The sequence below is a fragment of the Rhincodon typus genome, chromosome 12 (genome assembly GCF_021869965.1).
Source record: "Rhincodon typus isolate 14 chromosome 12, sRhiTyp1.1, whole genome shotgun sequence".
Classification (NCBI taxonomy): Eukaryota; Metazoa; Chordata; class Chondrichthyes; order Orectolobiformes; family Rhincodontidae; genus Rhincodon; species Rhincodon typus.
Window position 1 is genome coordinate 15,148,330 of NC_063343.1, and position 14,237 is coordinate 15,162,566.

General features: G+C 42.5%; 1 protein-coding gene across 2 annotated transcripts in view; it reads left to right on the forward strand.

Annotated features, from left to right (window-relative positions):
• The window catches only part of LOC109922315 (Kv channel-interacting protein 1), a 312,678-nt gene extending 303,183 nt beyond the window's left edge, over positions 1–9,495 (forward strand). Inside the window, exon 9 of one of the 2 annotated variants that reach the window (XM_048603828.1) lies at positions 8,416–9,495. In XM_048603828.1, the coding sequence (XP_048459785.1) occupies positions 8,416–8,463 (48 nt within the window). In that variant the 3' untranslated portion in view covers positions 8,464–9,495. The remainder of the gene's footprint in view (positions 1–8,415) is intronic. The other variant, XM_048603827.1, reaches the window with a different exon arrangement.
• The last annotated feature ends 4,742 nt before the right edge of the window (positions 9,496–14,237 follow it).

Here is a 14,237-nt window from a genome sequence, read left to right on the forward strand (position 1 = left end):
AAAAAAAAAGAAATAAGGAGGGAGAAGATTAAATATGAGAGTAACCTAGCCAGTAATATAAAGGAGCACTGTAAGAATTTCTTTAGATATATAAAGGGCAAAAGAGAGGCAAAAGTGGACATTGGATCGCTGGAAAATGATGCTAGAGAGATAGTAGTAGGGAACAAGGAAATGGCTGAGGAACTGAGTAATTACTTTGCGTCAGTCTTCACAGTGGAAGACACGAGTAATATCCCAAAAATTCAAGAGAGTCAGGGGGCAGAGCTTAGTATGGTGGCCATCACCAAGGAAAAGGTGCTAGTAAAACTGATTGGCCTGAAGGTGGACAAACAACCTGGACCAGATGGACTACACCCCAGAGTTCTTAAGGAGATAGCTGAAGAGATAGTGGCAGCATTAGTGGTGATCTTTCAGGAATTGCTAGAGTCAGGGACGGTCCCAGAGGACTGGAAAATCGCTAACGTGACACGCCTGCTTAAAAATGGAGTAAGGCAAAAGACTGAAAATTACAAGCTGATTAGCCTAACCTCGGTCGTGGGTAAGATTTTAGAGTCCATTGTGAAGGATGAGATTTCTGAATACTTGGAAGTGTATGGTAAAATAGGGCAAATCAGCACGGCTTCATCAAGAGGAGGTTATGCCTGACAAATCTGTTAGAATTCTTTGAGGAAATAATGAGCAGGTTAGACCAAGGAGAGCCAATAGATGTTATTTATCTGGACTTCAAGAAGGCTTTTGACAAGGTGCTGCACAGGAGGCTGCTGAGTAAGATAAGGCCCCATTGTGTTAGAGGCAAGGTACTAGTATGGATAGAAGATTGGCTGTCTGGAAGAAAGCAGACAGTGGGTTAAAAGTGTCTTTCTCAGGATGTCAGCCGATGACAGGTGGTGTTCCACAAAACCACAACGTTTCACTTTATACATTAATAATCTAGATGAAGGAAGTGAGGGCCCTCTTGCTAAGTTTGCAGACGATACAAAGATAGGTGGAGGGACAGGTAGTATTGAGGATGCAGGGAGGCTGCAGAAGGATTTGGACAGATTAGGAGAGTGGGCAAAGAAGTGGCAGATGGAGTACAATGTGGGAAAGTGTGAGGTCATGCACTTTGGTAAGAAGAATAGAGGTATGGACTATTTTCTAAATGGGGAGAAAATTCAGAAGATGGAAGTGCAAAGAGACTTGACAGTTTTAGTCCAGGATTCTCTCAAGGTAAACTAGCAGGCTGAGTCAGTAGTTTAGAAAGCAAATGCAATTTTTGCATTTATTTTGAGAGGACTTGAATATAAAAGCAGGGATATACTTTTGAGGCTCTATAAGGCTCTGGTCAGGCCACATTTGGAGTATTGTGTGCAGTTTTGGGCCCCATATCTCAGGAAAGTTGTACTGGTCTTGGTGCGGGTTCAGAGAAGGTTCACGAGAATGGTCCCAGGAATGAAAAGTATGAAAAATGTTTGAGGACTCTGGGCCTATACTTGATGGAGTTTAGAAGGATGAGGGGGGATCTAACTGAAAATTACAGAATACTGAATGGCCTGGACAGAGTGGATATTGGGAAGATGTTTCCATTGGTGGGAGAGACTAGGACCCGAGGGCACAGACTGAGAGGAAAGGGAAACCTTTTAGAACAGAGATAACAAGAAACTTCTTTAGCCAGAGAGGGGTGAATCTTTGGAATTCACTGCCACAGAAGGCTGTGGAGACCAGGTCATTGAGTATATTTAAGACAGAGATAGATAGGTTCTTGATTGTGAAGGGGTTCAAGGGTTACAGGGAGAAAGCGGGAGAAGGCATTGAGAAACTTATCAGCCATGATTGATTGGTGGAGCAGATTCGATGTGCTGAATGGCCTAAATTCTGCCCCTATGTCTTATGGTCTTATGGTCTTAGGACATGGTCAAGATTTCTAAATGAGTACTTTGCATCGATATTCACCCAGGAGAAGGGCATGGAGGATAGTGAGATTAGTGTGGAGCATGCTAATATGCCAGGGCATTTTGAGATCAAGAAAGAAGTGGTGTTGGGTCTCTTGAAGAGCATTAAGGTGGATAAGTCCCTAAGACCCAATGGTATCTACTCCAGATTATTGAGAAAGGCAAGAGAGGAAATTGTTGGGGCCTTGACCAAGACTTTTGTATCCTTGCTAGTCACTGGAAGGTTCCAAGAGGACTGGCAAGTAGCTAATGTTGTTCTTCTGTCCAAAAAGGGAAATTGTGACAATCCAGGAAACTATAGACCAGTGAGTCTCACATCAGTGATTGGGAAGTTATTGGAGAGAATTCTTAGGGATTGAAGTTATGCTCATTTGGAAAGGTATGGCTCAATTAGGGATAGTCGGCATGGTTTTGTGTGGGGCTGGTCATGTCTTACCAACTTGATTGAATTTTTCTAAGAGGTGACGAAGGTGATCAATGAGGGTAGAGCAGTAGATGGTGTCTACACAGATTTTAATAAGGCTTTCAACAAGGTCCCTCAGAGTAGGCACCTCCTGAAGATTAAGATCAATGGGATCCACGGTGACTTGGTTGTTTGGATTCAGAATTGGCTTGTCCATAGAAAGCAGAGGGTAATGGTGGAAGAAAGCAAGAGCTGCAGATGCTAGAGTCAGAGACAACACACTGTAGAGCTGGAGGAACACAGCAGGCCAGGCAGCATCAGAGAAGCAGGAAAGTTGATGTTTCGGGTCAGGACCCTTCTACAGAAAGTGGCTGGAGGTCAGTGACTAATAGTGTTCCGTAGGGATCCATACTGGGACCTAGCCTATTTGTGATATATATAAATGATTTGGTTGAAAACGTAGATGGGTGGGTTAGTAAGTTTGGAAGTGACACAGACTTTGGTGGAGTTGTGGATAGTGTGGAAGGTTGTCAAAGGATACAGTGGGATATAGATCAGTCGCAGACATGGACGGAGAAATGGCAGATGGAACTTAATCCAGGCAAGTGTAAGGTGCTGCACTTTGGGAGATCAAATGTTAAGGAAAAGTTAATGGTAGAATCTGAACAGCATTGATGTACAGAGGAATCTTGAGGTTCGAGTCTATAGCTCCTTGAAAGTGGCCAAACAAGTAGATACGGTGGTAAAGAAAGCATATGGCATGCTTGCCTTTATTGATTGGAGCATTGGGTACAAGAGTCAGGATGTTATTTTGTGGCTTAATAAGACTTTGGTTAGGCTGCACTTAGAAAATTGCATTCAATTCTAGTTGCCACATTACAGGAAGGATGTAGAGGCTTTGGAAACGGTGAAGAAGACATTTAACAATGCTGCCTGGATTAGAGGGCATGAGCTATAAGGAGAGGCTAGAAAACGAGGGTTGTTTTCTCTGGAGCGGCGAAGGCTGATGGGAGACTTGATTGAAGTCCATAAAAATTATGAAATGCATAGATAGGGTTGACAGAATGTTTTTCTCAGAGTTGGAATGTCTAAGGGGCATGAGGAGAGGCTAGAAAACGAGGGTTGTTTCCTCTGGAGGCTAAGGGGAGACTTGATTGTAGTCCATAATAATTATGAGATGCATAGAGGGTGTTGACAGTCAGAATTTTTTCCCAGAGTTGGAATGTCTAAGACTAGGGAGCATGCATTTAAGGTGAAAGGAGGAAAGTTCAAAGGAGATGTGAGGGGCAAGTTTTTTTGCACTGGAGTGGTAGGAGTCTGAAACACACAGCCAAGGTGGTGTTGGAAGCAGATACGCTAGGGCCAATTTAGGGGCTTTTAGATAAGCACATGAATTTGCAAGGAATGGAGGGGTATGGACTAAGGGCGTGCAGAGGGATTAATTTTTGGCGCCATGTTCAGCATAACATCATGTGCTAAAGGGCCCGTTCCTGTGCTATACTGTTATGTTCTATGTTCTATGGTTTATGTTCTATATTCTACGACTTGGCCTGCTCTTGACAAAGCCAATGTTGACTATCCAGCATTAACTTATTTTTCTCTAAGCCTATACTTACCTCACCCGGATTATGGCCTCTATCAGTTTTCCCACTATTGATGTCAAGCTGATGGCTCTGTAGTTTCCTGGATTATCCTTTGACCCTTTCTTTAAGAGTTGTGTCACATTTACAATTCTCCAATCCCATGGGACTAATCCAGCGTTCAGAGATGCCTGGAAAATTTCTGTCAATGGCTCTGCGGTTTGCTTCTTTACTTCTCCCAGCAATCTGGGATGCATCCCATTCGGACCTGGCAACTTCTGTATCTGGAGTGCTGCCAGCCTTTTTAGCACCTCTTCTTTATCTATTACTGTACTGCTCAGTTGCTCAACACCCACATTTTCAACTATGCCATTGTCAGTGTCTTCTAATTTAATAATGACAGAGGCAAAATGTTAATTTAGTACAAATGAACAATCACACCTACGTATGTAATCACAGTCACACTTAGGTATTCAATTGTATGAACAATCACACATACATTTCTAATTGTAATCACATTTAGATGTTAATTGTACTGACAGTCACAGTTACATGTGTAATTAGGCCAGTTATCACACCTATATCGCACTGGGTCATACCTACCTATATAATTGGACCAATAATCTCACCTATATATGTAAGTGAGTAATTGCACTTACAGTCATGCCAACACATTTAATTGTACTGGCAGTCACACCTACGTGTGTAATTGGACTTACATTCCCACTAACATGTGAAATTTTACTGACAGTCACACCCATACACTGTCCAACTCTCCTTCATGTTAAGTGTGAAATTTGAGAGTGATGCACAATTTGTAACTTATGCACTGCACGTTGGAGTCATCACCAACATTTAAATGAAATGAGAGGTGTTGGATCATGGTCCAATCCTTACTTGAAGATTCAGGGATTGAGCCCCATGACCACTTACAGCAGTGAATGCAAATTTCACAGAATCCTGGAACAGGTAGAATAAAAATAAAGAACTGCAGATGATGTAGACCTGAAATAAAAACAGAGCAGCTGCTGGAGAAACTCAGAAGGTCTGGCAGCATTCGTGGTTGACAGGGTTTTCACTCATACCTGACCCACTTCTGGCCTCAGCCATTCCCTCCCCTTACAACAGCAATAGGTTCCCCCTTGTCCTCATTTTCCACCCCATCAGCTTCTGCATTCAAAGGATAATAAGCTGCCATTTCCCCTATCTTCAGCAGGATGGCACCACTCTGCTCCCCTGTCAGCATTCTATAGGGACCTTTCTCTCTAGGACACGCTAGTCCACTTCTCTTCCACTCCAAACATCTCCCCACAACACATGGCACCTTCCCATGCAATCATAGAATTGTTTTTTTTTGGATGTGGGCATTGCTGGCTAGGCCAGCATTTATTGCCTAAAGGGCAATTAAGAGTCAACCACATTGCTGTGGGTTTGGAATCACATGTATGCCAATCCAGGTAAAGATGATAGATTTCTTTCCCTAAAGGGCATTAGTGAACCAGATGGGTTTTTCCTGACAATCGACAACGGTGTCATGATTAACATTAGAATCTTAATCCCAGATATTTAATTGAATTCAAATTCTACTATCTGCCATGGCAGGATTTGAATTCTTGTCCCCAGAACATTACCTGGGTCTCTGGATTAATAGTCTAGCAATAATACCACTAGACCATCGCCTCCCCTTGTAACATCACCTTCCCATGCAACACTTGCCCATTTACTTCCTCCCTTCTCACTACCCAATGCCTCAGACAGACTTTCGAAGTGAAGCAGTGATTTACCTACACTTCACTGAATCTTCTTTATTATATCTTCCCTTGGACTCATGACGAGGAATCACTGAAACGACTACACAACAATATCAGCAAGTTTCATCCCACCATCAGACTTACCATGGACTATTCAGAGTCAGTCTCATTCTTGGACACATGCATCTTCATTAAGGACTGACAACTTAGTACCACAAGCCCATGGATAACGTCATGATGCTGCACTTCTCTCGCTTCCACCCTAAACTTGTTGAAGAAGCCATCCCCTATGGACAAGCCCTGCATTTACACATGATCTGGTCAGAGGAGAAAGAACACGATGATCACCTAAAGATGCTGAAAGACACCCTCATAGGAACAGGATACGATGTTCAACTTATCGATCGCCAGATCTAATGTGCCACAGCGAAAAACCACAATGAACTCCTCAGAAGACAGACACAGGACTTGACCGATAGGGTACCCTTCGTCGTCCAGTACTTCCCCGGAGCAGAAAAACTACGACATGTTCTCCGCAGCCTTCAACATGTCATTGATGACAACGAACATCTCACCAAGATCATCCCTGCACCTCACTTCTCGCCTTCAAACAACCACCAAACCTTAAACAGACCATTATTTGCAGCAAACTACCCAGCCTTAACAACATCGACCACAACACCACACAACCCTGCCATGGCAACCTCTACAAGTCATGCCAGATCATCAGATGGATACTACCATCACACATGGGAACATCACCCACCGTATACACAGCAGATACTCATGTGACTCGACCAATGTTGTCTATCCCATACGCTGCAGATAAGGATGCCCTGAGGCATGGTATATTGGCGAGACCATGCAGAAGCTATGACAATGGATGAATGAGCACTGCACACAATTGCCAGGTAGGAATGTTCCTTCCCAGTCAGGGAGCACTTCAGCGGTCAAGGACATTCAGCCTCCAATCTTTGGGTAAGTGTCCTCCAAGGTGGCCTTCAAGACATACAACAACGCAGGATCGCTGCCCTCAACCATGATCTTGGGTTCATCTCGCACTATATGTAATCCCACCATACTGTTCTATATCAGTAAAATCTTCCTTACTGTCCCATTTTGACACCGTCACCTTAATAACTTGTTATGATCTCTGTACCTTAATTAGTTTGTACAGTTTTGGATTACTTGTTACTTTAGTTAAACCCTCGGCACATGACTCTTATACCTATCACATTATTCCAGCCTTTGGTTTGTCTCCTGCACGACCTTATTTTTAATATTTTGTGATTATCTCTTTGCCTCAATTAATTGGATTATAGATCATCCCTTCACTTGTTATTCAGCTGTTGACACTTTACTCACACCGTCTGACACTTTTGATCATCTGCAGAGACTTACTATTCAACCTGTTGACATTCACTTACACCATTTGTATGATCTTTTGATCTTTCTGCTATAAATTCTGTGTCTATGTGCCTCGCTGCACTTCACCTGACAAAGGGACAGTGCTCCGAAAGCTTCTGATTTCAAATGAAGCTGTTGGACTATAACCTGGTGTTGTGTGACTTCTGACCTTGTCCACCCCAGTCCAACACCGACACCTCCACATCTTCTCATTCACTGCTTATAATTTGGTCTCCTCGAGAAACTCAGCAAGTCTGGCAGCATCTACAGAAAGAAAGTAGAATTAACGTTTCTAGTCCAGTGACTTCTTCAGAACTCTCCTCTACATTAGGGAGATGAAATGCAGATCTGTGACTGCTTTGTGGAACATCTAGGTTCTAACTGTAAATTGGCCCTGAGCTTCCAGTTGCCTGCCACTTCAATAAACCACCGTGTTTCTTGGCCAACATTTCACTCTCTGGCCTGTTGCAGTGCCTCTGAGAAGCTCAACGTAAGCTGGAGGAGCAACATGTCATCTTCCACCTAGGTTCCTTACAGCCTTCAGGACTTAATATCAATTTTAACAATTTTAGTGTGTGAATACCCTCATCTATGTTCATTGCCTATGCCCTCAAGCCCAAGTACTGCTTTGTATGCATTACTCCCAGCACAGCCAACCCATTTTGAATTCTTGTTCATGCCCACCCAGTTTATCAGGTCTCAGCTTATCATCAGCAATCTCTTTGTTTGCCTATCCCATCTCTCTCTCTCTTTCTCCTTTCTCTCTGGGCACCATCTCCACGTAGCCTAGGTGTCACTTACGATATCCTCTTGGGAACCTCCAGGAATGAACAACTGTTCATTCTGTTCTTAGTTTTAAGCTGCTGTTGACATGTTTCATTGTAAATACACCACTGACCAGCAGCAATTCTTCCCTATAGTTGGGAGGGTAGAATTACAGTGTGACAGGCTAACCAATACTATTTCCACTCTAGCTACAAAAGTTGGAATTTAGCATGGGAAAAATTGAGGGGCGAATGTTCGAAGATTACATTTTCAGTGCAGCTTAATTGTCAGACACACGAGGTGAAGATTAGATATCATCACAAGGTTGGCAAGTTTACAAGGCTGGGGATCATCAGAACTGGACCAAGGGAATGTTCTGATGTGGAAAGTCAGAGAAACAGGGTAACAAATATGTCAAAAATGGTTCAGACTGGGTAGAGCCTTAGCATTTTCTGAATTTTGTATGTCTCAGTGAGTAAGACAATCTCACTCAGTACTGGCTGGTCACAGAGGGTGGTCCCAATCTGTTTGTCCTTTAAAGTTTAATCATCTGGAACTCTGTTTCTTCCTTTTTACAGGATGAAAATATCACGAGATCTTTGCAACTCTTTGAAAATGTGATGTAGCCATTCAGATGGTGAAAATGCGGAGCTCCCAGACAGTGGGATATTCACCAGACAATTTGAGAGAGGGGTTCTGCCTGGACCTTTCCTCTGTTTATGCATGCTTCCTGCTGGAGTAGTGTCTAACCAGAAAGAGATTCTGACACAATGTTTTCTACAACAAAAAGCCCATAAACGTGCAAAGAACTTAACAAACCATTTTTGATGAAAGCAAGATGCAATGTCAAAGTGTGTAAATGGGAATCAGAGATTATTTCAACAGCTGGTGTATTAATCTGACTGCTATCCAAACAAACTCCGAGCACAAGTGTGGAACTCAATACATTCCATTTACCTTTATTCCTTTCCTTTTATCTTTACACATTTTCTTTGTTTCTTATTCCTTCCTCCCTGCCTCATTTTTCACTCTTTCTCCTGCAATTGTCTTGCTTATTTCTTATTGTCTGTTGCTTTTATTATTTGTCTGCCCATCAGCCCATCTCTCTCTTATCTTTGACTGTTTACTCCCTTCAGTCCTCAATTCTGCCCTTGTTTCTTTCTTATTCACCCTTTTAATTTCTTGCTTCTTTCCCATACTCTTTCTTTCTCTTTCCATTTCTGCCAAACTTGTCTTGTTCCTCTCTGTACTCCTGTGTCCCTTCCACTTTCTCGATCAGTCCTCCTTTCATCTAGACACCAGCAGCTCACTGTTCTCCATATTGCGTAGGCTCCATTTTTTCCTCTTCAAGATGTCATCAGCTATCTTAAATTCAATTTTTTGATTGTTTTATTTTCTGTTTCTTAGACCTGGATTCATCAGATTGAGCACTTTTTATAAGTCTGCCTTTCTCAAACCCAGAATGAAGCAAAATGGCCAATGCAATTGTAAATTATTGTTTTGTATACACTCTGCAAAGCAATGGGCAGAGATTGGCATGGACTCTGACAGCTGTGATATTTCGCTGAATGTAAGATGTCAAATATGTTCTGCCACGTCATTCGTTGTTAGTATTATATGTCATTAAATGAATAAATTCTTGGACCGTTTCTTGGAAATAATGTGGGAGGAAAGCTGCTTTGGATGGTGCCTATGATCATTCCACACTAAACACTGACATACAGCTGAGAATTCCCTGGTTCAGCCCATTCCACACAATTCTGATAGTCCTGAGCATGACACATTCTGTTCAAATAGTGTCTTTCTGATGTTTCAGTCCTTTTACATTTGGTAACAATTACAGTTGAAAACTTTTCTTGAGGTAAATTTCTGTACATCTTACATTATTGGATTAGGATCATTCACCTGACTGGGCCGAGAAAAAGGACTGAGGTCGGGGTTTGGCCAGGCCTTTCGAATCATTCCTGAACCATATAGGAATGGCCATTGCTCCTGTTCATTCCCTCTGCTCTTCCTGCTCCCACTGCCCACACAAACCTCCCCACCACTGGAGAACAGCCCATGACCACCCCCTTCCCCCATATGCTCCCCTATAACATACCCTTCCACAACTTCCTCCTCCAGGACCTCCCCCCACAACCTTCCCTATGGCCTCCCACTTCCACACTTCATCCCCTATAATCTCTCCCCTTCCCCACTGTCTACCCTACTTCCACTACAACCTCTCTCATCCATACTACCTCTCTCACCTCCTAATACCTCGCCATCCCACACCCCCCTACATCTCCTTCCCCACCTCTTCCTGCCCCTCCCCCATGATCTCCCCCTCCAACACCTTCTCAATCCCACTACCTCCCTCTCACTCTGCCACTACCTCCTCTATCCCACTAAACCCCTATCAACCACCTCTCCATCCCCCATGACCTCTCTGTCCCCAACTATTTCAAATCTTAGAGAGGTTATAGCACACAGAGGCCATTCAGCACACCATGTCTGCTCTAGCTGATAAATTGTCTATCCATTATAATCCCGCTTAGTAATACCTGTTTTGCAGTTTTGTAGGGTACTGCACTTCAAGTTCTGACCCAGGTCCCTTGTAAATGAGTTTAGGGTTTCCACCTCAATTTTTCCTCAAGTCCCCGCTAATCCTTTAATCGGTCAATTTAAATCTGAACTCCTGGTAATTAACCTCTCTCTTTGGGAAACAGGTCTTTCCTGTCCACTCTACCCATGCCCTTCATTAATTTCTATACCTCAAATAATCATCCTTCAGCCTCCTCTCTTCTCTGGAAAATAACTCTAATCTATCCAATCTTTGCTCTTAGCGGCAATTTTCAAACTGGCAATATTTTTATGAATCACCTCTGCGTACACTCTGGAGCAAATGTGTTTTCCTGTAATGTAGTCAGAACTGTACACAGAATTCCAGCTGTGGCATATCCAGTGTCTTATATCATTCAGGATTACATCACTGCTTTAATGTTCAATACTTCATCCAATGAAGGAAAGCATTCCATATACCTTCTTTACTGCCTTAACTACCCATCTTGTCATTTGTGAAAATGCACTTCAAGGTCTCTCATTTCCTCCACCCCTTTCAGTAGGCTCTATTTATTGCCTATTTCCTCAGTTTGTTTTCCCTCCCGAGTGCATAACCTCACACTTCTCTGTCACTTATCCGTTGCCCTGCAGTTCACAGCTTCATTATCAGCTATCCAGCCAATTTTTTTGTGTCATCTGCAAATTTCCCAATCATGCATCCCATATTTAAATCTAAATCATCAATTTATACAACAATTAGCAAAAACCCACAACAAAGTCTGTGAAGCACTGAAACAATTTTCTATTTGCAAAAGCATTCATCGACCATTACCCTCTGTTTCCTGTCACTGAATCAATTTTAGATCCAACTTGCCACATTCCCCTCTACCTCATGGATTTTAATGTTTCTGACCAATCTGCAATGTTTGGACCTTGTCAAAAGCCTTACTACAATCCATGTAGATCACATCCACTGCATTATTCTCATCAATCCGCCTTGATACTTCCTCAAAAGATTCCATTGACCTTGTAAGACACAACCTTCCCTTAACAAAACCGCACTGAATATTCCCAAGTAGTCTGTGCCTTTCCAAGTAACAGTTAGTTCTACCTCTCAATATTGACTGTAGGAATTTGTCCACTATTGTGATCGGACTGTCAGCTAATAATTATTTATATGTTGACACCCTTATTCAATAAAAGAGGATAAAAAGCGGACAATTTTAGGCTGATTAACTAAACATCTAATTTTGGAAAAATATTGGAATAACTTATTAAGGAAGTAAGAGCAGAACATTTGGAAAATCATAATCTGATCAAGCAGACTCAACATGGCTTCACAAAAGGGAAATCATGCCTGACTAATTTGTTAGTTTTTCGAGGAAGTCTCAACCAGAGTATTAGAGGAGACTAGTAAATGTGTTGTCTTTGGGCTTCCAGGAGGTCTTCAAAAATGTACCTTACAAAAGGTTAAGTTATAAGATAAGAGCCTGCCGTGGCATGGTAAGAAAATTGACTATTGAACAGAAAACAGTAAGTGGAGATAAGGGGTGCTTTTTCAGATTGGCAATCTGCAATCAGTGGGGTTCTACAGAGATCAGTGCTGGGACAACTAGTGGCTCAGTGGTTAGCACTGCTCCCTGACAGTGCCAGGGACCCGGGTTCAATTCCAACCTCGGACAACTATCTGTGTGGAGTTTGCACATTCTCCCCGTGTCTGTGTGGGTTTCCTGCGGGTGCTCCGGTTTCCTCCCACAATCCAGAAATGTGCAGGTCAGGTCGATTGGCCATGCTAAATTGCCCATAGTATCAGGGATGAGTAGGTTAGGTGGATTAGCCACGTGGAAATACAGAGATAGGATAGGGAGGTAAGTCTGGGTGGGATGCTGTTCAGAGAATTGGTGTGAACTTGTTGGACTGAATGGCCTCTTTCCAACTGTAGGGATTCTGTGTTCACTGTGTGTGTATATATGTTACTGATTTGGAGGAAAGAAGTGAATGTACTGCAGCCAAATTTGAAGATAACACAAAACTAAGTGGAAAGCCAGGTTGAGAGATGGGTACAGTTATAGGTATTAATAGATTAGGTAAATGGGCAAAAAGTTGACAAATGGTGTATCATGTGGGAAAATGTGAAATTGTTCACTTTGGAAGGGAGAACGAAAGAACAGAATATTTTTTAAATGTAGAAAAATTGCAGGAAGCTGCAAACAAAAGGACTTAATGATCCCTGCATGAAACCCAGAAAGCTAGCACACAGGTATTCAAGAAGGCAGTTGTAGTGTTGGTCCTTTATTTTAAGGAGGCTGCAGTATGAGAGTTGGCAAATCGTACTGTAACTGTACAAGGTGCTGGTGAGACTATTTCTGGCATAATGTGAGCAGTTTTGGTCTCCTTATTTATGGAAAGATCATTTCGTTGGAGGCAGTTCAGAGAAGTGCACTAGGATGAACCCCAATATGGAGGGGTTGTCTTATGGGCAAAATCTAAACAGGTTGGGACTCTACTCATTGGAGTTTAGAAGAATGAGGTGATCTAATTGAAACATATAATATTATTAAAGGGCTTGACAGGGTAAATGCTGAGAGGATGTTTCCCCTCATGGGAGATTCAAGGACAAGAGAGCATTGTCTCAGAATAAGGGGATGCCAATTTAAGATGGAGATGTGGAGGAATTTCTTTTCTCAGAGGTTTGAGTGTTTTTGGAACAGAGAGCTGTGGGGCAGAGACTGTGTTTATTTAAAGTTTATCTGAGATAGATAGATTCTTGAGCAATCAGGGAATCAAGGGTTACAGGTCAAATGCAGGAAGATGAACATGAGGGATATTGGATCAACCGTGATTCTTTAGAAAGAAGGAGCAGGAATGAGACCCCAATGGCTTACTCCTGTTCCTACTTTTTATGGTCTTATGGTCTTATTTGGCCTTTCCCTTGCACGCCTTTTGAATAATTGTACAACATTTACAAACTCTCCTATCCTCTGGACCTCACCTATATCTAATGAGGATGAAAAATGATCCTCAGAGCATCATGTATGTCCTCCCTAGATTCCTTTAACAGCCTGGAATGCAATCTATCCAGCTGGCTACTCTATGAATAAGGGGTAAACTATTCAGGACTGAGATGAAGAAGAATTTCTTCCCTCAGAAAGTTGTGAAGCTGTGGAATTCTCTCCCATAGAAATCGTTTGGGGCCAGTTCGTTAGATATATTCAAGAGGGAGCTGATGTGGCCCTTGCAGCTAAAGGGATCAAGGAGTATGGAGAGAGGGCGGGAATAGGGTACTGAAATTGCATGATCAGTTATGATCATATTGAATGGTGCTGCAGGCTTCAAGGGCCAAATGGCCTAATCCTGCACCAATTTTCTATGTTTCTATGTTTACCCACCTTCAAGGAGGTCAATCTGTCTGGTACTTCTCATTATGTTTATTTTATCTAATATTCCACACTCTCCCTCCTTAGCTAGAATCTCTGCACTACCCCTCTCCTTTCTGAAGACAAAGTACACAAGTAAGAAGTCTGAAAATATTTCTGCTTCCACATACAAGTTACAGTCACAGAGGTCAATAGCACAGAACAAGGCCCTTAAGCATATCAAGTTACTTGATGCATCTCTGATAGGCCGAACCCTTTCTTTAGTTATCCTCTTAATGTACTGATCAAACATGATGTGGAGGTGCCAGTGGCAGTGTCAGTGTCGGTGTCGGTGTTGGACTGGAGTGGACAAAGTCAGAAATCACACAACACCAGGTTATAGTCCAACAGGTTATTTTGAAAACACAAGCTTTCAGAGTCTCAGAGATAGTAGGAACTGCTGATGCTGGAGAATCTGAGATAACAAGGTGTGGAGCTGGATG